General features: G+C 31.4%; 1 protein-coding gene across 1 annotated transcript in view; it reads right to left on the bottom strand.

Moving 5' to 3' along the window:
• Nucleotides 1-719: 719 nt before the first annotated feature.
• Nucleotides 720-6,711, bottom strand: part of LOC136026028 (T-box transcription factor TBX1-like) — a 47,184-nt gene continuing 41,192 nt past the window's right edge. The window contains exon 8 of the mRNA XM_065702185.1: nt 720-1,810. Within this exon, the coding sequence (XP_065558257.1) occupies nt 1,518-1,810 (293 nt within the window). The 3' untranslated portion in view covers nt 720-1,517. The remainder of the gene's footprint in view (nt 1,811-6,711) is intronic.

Raw genomic sequence — 6,711 nt, 5'->3', positions numbered from 1 at the left:
AACCACATGTTTATGACAACTGTTTATAAAGACCAAAACGTATGTTGCTTTTGGAGTTTTTGCAGCCGAGAATAAAAATTGCTGCATATTTTTACTGTGGAACTTTGTGTCGCCTACGGAGTGTTACTTGAAGCAAAAAACGAGACATGCTGACTTCCGAATTGTTCTCATTTATGACAGCGGCCGTCCTCACACTGCTCCAGCTTCATCAGTAATTAAAATAAGACGTTTTGAACACTGAACATTTAGTCGTGAAACTACGCTGAGTGACTATCATTTTTTAAGTGAACTGAAGAAGTGACTTGGTGGCAGCACGTCCAATCCCTTTTCATCCGCTCTTTTTGTGTTTTCACCCCTTTTTTCTAAGATAAACAAGTTTTCTTTCGCTCATAACCTTAGATGTTTGAACTTGAGGATTTCACTCATTTGAAATTACTGTTATTAACAGCTGAAATTTTTCAAACTCTTTTGATGCTATGCAAATTCTGTTTTTAGAGTTTTGGTCTTTATTGGGTAATGTCGCCTTATCAATAACCATAAACACCTTGAACCAACTGCTAAAAGCAAAGAAGAGATTTTGGTTCAGCGAAATATTAGACGTTGTTGTAGTTGTTTTGCAAAGCTCTACAACTTGATTTTAATTTTGACCTCTGGTGGTCATTTCACCAGTTCTTATCTTAGATTGAAATCTATGGCAAAACCTCTTGTAATATAAGAGCCCAAAATTTCGTTGTTTAATTTATTAAAAAATCGAAGAACAAGTAAACCGTCCAAGGACGTTTTTATAAGGCACTGGACATAATAAGAGACTAGCTCACAAAAATATATTATGCACTTTTACTTTTATTAAGTATGTATAAAATCCATCTTAATTGGTATAACGGCTTGTCTTATTGGTAAACGAACGTAATACAGCTCTACATTTTGAGGTGACACTATAAATTTCATGAAATTAAAATAAAAATTTTTCAATGTTCATATCAAAGTATTTCTTGGGTCTTATATTTCAAGATTAGTATTGTAAAATAGGAGTCTAAGAAAAAAACACAACAGCTACATGTTTCACTTAAATTTGTATTTAAGGATTTTGAAGCCGCTAATAAAAATCTGAGGCTGAACTTGCAATTTGAGCATCTCAAAACATAACATGGCATTCAGAGAATTCGCTTAACGGATAACTTGTAATTTCGGCCACAGTTTGTAAAAACGGATTTCTGAGTTTGTAAACATAAATATCAAAAAGTAAAATAAAATAAGCATATGGGTATCATTTTCACCAAGTTAGATTTCTAGGGATCTTTGACCGCTAGTGACAAGTTATTAACCAAAATTATAGTACCAGTATTCTATAATGTTTTTCTGCTTATTTGACGAGGTTGATATCTTTGCTCGCTGTGGTATTTCTATAACGATAGAGAATGATAAATAAAAGCAAATAACTCCTTTACAACGTGAATACAAAAAACAACGAAAGAGAAAGCCCAAAACATTGGAAGAGATGATTAAAGCTAGTTAAACTATCTAGAAGAGTAGTCATATGGATTGCTCATATTGCGGTTATAAAAATTAGCATTTGGCGTGACAAAATTGTGGGGGTAGCTAGGTGGATACATATGCATTGCTGGCCGGGTTGGGTATGGTGATGACCGGGTCTTTGACGTATAGCCAGTGTAAACGGGACTATATTGGCCAAACTCTCCAGGATACTGTCCAACTACGTTGAGAGATGCATTACTAGTTAACATTTGTGTTCTTGCGTCTATATTTGTCAGGACTACACTTGCTGTTGGAGACTGAGAGGGGATATCGTCTGAAAAAGTTACAAAGATGATGTTTATTAACATGTAAAGCCAAGGTTACTAACAATGAAAACAAATTACTATCAGTACTTTTACATTTCTCAAAGAGAATATATATAAAGCATCCTCTAAAATGACGAAACTTTTCGTCAGTTCGCTGTTTTTTAAGATCGAAAAAACCTCACTCCCCCCGAAAAACTCACAAACGCATGGAAGCCTAGAAAGAGCATAAAATAGTAATTATTGGAAAAACTTTTGAGAATTTAAGATTTGAATTAGTTTTTGACGCAACTACTTTTCTAGAAATGAAAAAATACGAAAAAAGGGATTAAGGTATATTAGATTTAACGAATAGTTGTCAAGAAATACTTCAATGGGGGCACATTAATTAATTATTAATTTTAATTTTCTAAGATTATTAATTTCCTAAGATATGATTAAAGACCTAGGCTGCTATCTTTGGATTGGACATTCAAGCTTGAAGGTCTGCATGATTTTCTATGTTTTCAGTGAAATGCACTGTTGCAATTGAAGTTATCAGGTTCACTGTATATTGCTCTTCCCCTTCGGTAAGTTTTGTATGCTCTAAGTTTAAACCTTGCTCATTACTTCAACATTCAAACAAAGAAGTATTTCTTTTTTGTTTCTTCATTTTGTAAGGAAAAATCAACCAACCTACAAAAAAAACAACATGATATGCATGACTAAAGTAAAAACTTGACTAAGAAGTTCAACCGTCACCAAGTATTAGGTGGATAAAATAGATAGGAAAACACACAGAAAAGTACAAGAAGAACAAAATATTGATTTGAGTACGAAGGAGCAGCTTTAGTTAATATGGAGCTACAGTTGATTAAAATGAATTTTAAATTATCTAAAAATTGTGTTCTTTACTAAGTTTCCCGCCATGTCAACTTGGGTTTTGACTCCTCTTTTAGAAAAAAATTGGTCGAACCCTCACAAAATAAAATTCTTCCAATAATCTTCGTGCCGGGAAATAATATCAGCGGCTCCTTAGGCTATAGCATCGGAAAAACTATATTTATTCTAATTAAAACGATGTACCACAGGTAGTATGCTTTAGATATACAAAACAATAATATTAATAATTCTTCATTTTAAGGTTAAACTTAAAAAAGAAAAATTTTACTTTAGAGATGTTTCCCATAAACCAGGAATTGATTAAAACAAATATACTTTCTTCAATAAAAAAAAGGGTCCTTGTTAGTTATCCCGACCACACTCAAGTTATTGATCTGACCAAAACTGGTTTCTCTGCCTGCATTCAGAGATAATTAGCTTAGTCTCAATGAGATAACAAAATACTAAACAGGTATATTTTAATTAAATATTGAATATATAGAGTTGGTTGGATTAGGTAATTAATATAATGCATTCTGGGCAGCTTTTTTAGGTATATTTTATTATGATTAACCTAATTTCACTTCTTGAGTGTGGTCGGGATAATTAATAAATACCAAAAAAAGTAATGAAAACGTATAACTAAGTCTGAAATATATCTTTTAATTTATGTTTTTGGCGTCTTCGCGGGTTGGGCAGCTGCTTTGTTCCTGCTCTTTATGATAAAGCTTATTCTTAAGCACTGTGATTTCAAGCCAAATACTTGAATAAAGAATCCATGTTGACTAAATATACTTATTTATATACTAAATTATTATATTACTAGCTGTTGGGGTGGCGCTTCGCGCCACCCCAACACCTAGTTGGTGGGGGCGCTTCGCGCCCCCCCCAAGCCCCCCCGCGCGCGTAAGTCGTTACGCGCCATAATAGTTACGCGCCATTGTAGTTGTGTCCCTATGTCCCACCTGTGAATATAGATAGATATATATATATATATATATATATATATATATATATATATATATATATATATATATATATATATATATATATATATGGTTTTAACTACGTAAAACTTGCGAATATACAACATTCTTTGCTGTCCCATTGTCTTTGCATATAAATAGATTGTCAGGTTTACCGACTCTTGAACATGCAACATATAATGGTCCATGGGAAAACAATCTGTATTCAGATCTATACCTCATGATTCTAATGATTGCCCTTGAGCTTTGTTGATGGTGATTGCTAATCGACCATTCCCTGTCCCGGTGTCCCGGTCGTCATTTACATCCCCCTGTTTCCCCCGGTGTCCCCGTTGTAGTTGTGTCCCTGTGTCCCGGTCGTCATTTATATTCCCTGTGTCCCGGTCGTCATTTGTATCCCGGTGTACCGGTCTGTATATACATTCCTTTTTTAGTTTTGTTTTTCTCCTTTATTTTTTTCCTTTTTTTTTCTTTTTTAGTTTATTTAGATTTTTAGATTTTTTAGTTTTTTTATTAGTTTTTAGTTTTTTTTTCTTTTTAGTTTTTTTGTAGTTTTTAACTTCTTTTTAGTTTTGTTAATTTTTTTTTTTACTTATGTCCTGGTCGTCATTCATACTCCCTGTGTCCCGGTGCTTCCCGGTGCTTTGTTGATTGCTAATCGAACATTCCTTTTGTCCTGGTCGCTTTCTCTTTGAGTTTCGTCATTTATTTTTTTCTTTTTTAGTTCTTTTAGTTTTTACCTTTTTTAGTTTTTTTTAGTTTTTTAGATGAAAATTTTTTTTAGTTTTTTCCTTTTTTTCTTTTTAGTTTTTTATTGGTTTTTACCTTTATTTTAGCTTATTTTTCAGTTTTTTCCTTTTTTTTAGTTTTTTTTTATTTTTTATTTTTTTTAGTTTTTTACCTTTTTTTAGTTTTTTTTAGTTTTTTTAGTTTTTTAGCTTTTTTACTTTTTTTATTAGTTTTTAGTTTTTTTTTGTAGTTTTTGCCTTTTTTTAGTTTTTTCAGTTTTTTTTTTTAGTTTTTTAGTTTTTTTTTGTAGTTTTTGCCTTTTTTTAGTTTTTTTAGTTTTTTAGCTTTTTTATTTTTTTTATTAGTTTTTAGTTTTTTTTGTAGTTTTTGCCTTTTTTAGTTTTTTCAGTTTTGACGTCACCTGATCCAGTTTTTTCAGGTGACGTCACCTGACACATCCATCCACACATCCATCCACACATCCACAGACAGACAACTTATTTTTATATATATAGATTATTTAATTTATATTAATTTATTATTTATTATAATTTATTAATTTATTATATTATATTTATCATAATAAAAATTTATTATATTATTTAATTTATTATATTAATTTATTATTATTTAATTATATTAATTATTATACTATATACTAAATTATTATATTATTTATATACTTATTTAAATAGTTGACTATGTATACTATTGGAAAATGATCCATAGAGAATGGGTTAAATCTCCCTAATTTAAGAGACTAAGGGACTAGAAATTCCGACGTAGGGGTTTTTTAGACACGTCTACTTGTCTTACGTTAGTGGTAAGGAATTGATAAGAATAGGCTATCCATCTTTAAGCTGAGGGACGAAATGCTTGGAACTCATATAAAACGGATTCTTTAGTCCTCAATGCCTTTTTATGGTGTATGTATGTATGTATGTATGTATGTATGTATGTATGTATGTATGTATGTATGTATGTATTTATGTATGTATGTATGTATGTATGTATGTGTATGTATCGTAGCACTGTAATTTTTTTGATGTTGAAATTTGTTCGATACCAGTGCAGCATTGTAGAGTTTCGATTGCCATCATAAAGGGCTTCAAGCGTTACTATAACTCAATATTTCTTTAAATAAGCCTTTGGTCAATTTTCTATGACCACCCATTATGTCTGTCTTTCCCCATGAAAAAAAAGACAAAAACAAGCAGTTATTCAGGTGTGGCCTTGGGTAGAATACAATTGTTGACAATTGTGTCGTTTAGTACATAAAACGCTTCAGAATGATAATCGAATACGGGAAATTTAATGGCAGTTTTTTTTTTAGTCCAGCCTCTTTTTTGGATGTTTAACCCCCTTCTGAAAATTGGGCGAATTTTTCAAATACTTTTTCCAGGGAGCTATCGAATGACACTACAGAAGGTATAGTAGCTATACAAAGCTAGGCAACCTGTAAGGATTTGAATTCCATAACCTTTCATTTCTTATTAGAACTTAATATAACTAAAATATAACACTTCAAAATAGGGAGGAAACCTTTTATTTGACAGTGAAACAAATACAAATTGTTTTAACTGGATATTTCGGACACATATACATATACCTATATTCATGTATAAATATATATAAATTTACATATATTCAGTTTACTGCTGATGATGGACACTGTATATGTGTCCGAAATATCCAGTTAAACAATTTTTATATTTGTTTCACTGTCAATTAAAAGGTTTCATCCCTATTTTGAACTGTTATATTCTCATCATGGAAAGGCAGTGTGGTTTTCGAAGTTATTTAATATAGCTAGTAATCAGGACTTCTTAGTTACTATAATTGTTAACTATTTATTTTAAATCAAGGTAATACACACAATCCTCTTCAATTTATTTAATTACCTTGTGCGATCCATTTTATATGTTTCCGAGTACTCGTTTGACTGCAACAGAGCAGATAACTAAAGTAGATGATCATCACCATCGTGATAATCGTTAAAAACCCCAATTCTCGATGTATATAGTCATGTTTACTTTATTGGAACAGAACACAAGATCTTAGAAAATAAAAGACTTTTTTTTGGGATTTGAAAGTCCTACCGAAAGACGGAAGTGTTTTACCCATGGAAAAACAACAACTATCATCCAGAAATTTTCCCTAAACCAAACAACATTCCCAAGAATGTTAGTACTAAAAATTCCAAGATTCGTATTAAATATCGGAAGAGACAGTTTATGTTGCGACGAAAGAATCTTGCAAAAAAATTTCGGAAATAACAAAAAAAGAACACCTTATACCTCCCATGTAGCAGGGATTTGAACTATGAACTGAATTTC

Source organism: Artemia franciscana, chromosome 4 (assembly GCF_032884065.1).
Source record: "Artemia franciscana chromosome 4, ASM3288406v1, whole genome shotgun sequence".
Classification (NCBI taxonomy): Eukaryota; Metazoa; Arthropoda; class Branchiopoda; order Anostraca; family Artemiidae; genus Artemia; species Artemia franciscana.
This window is presented reverse-complemented; position numbering and strand designations above follow the sequence as displayed.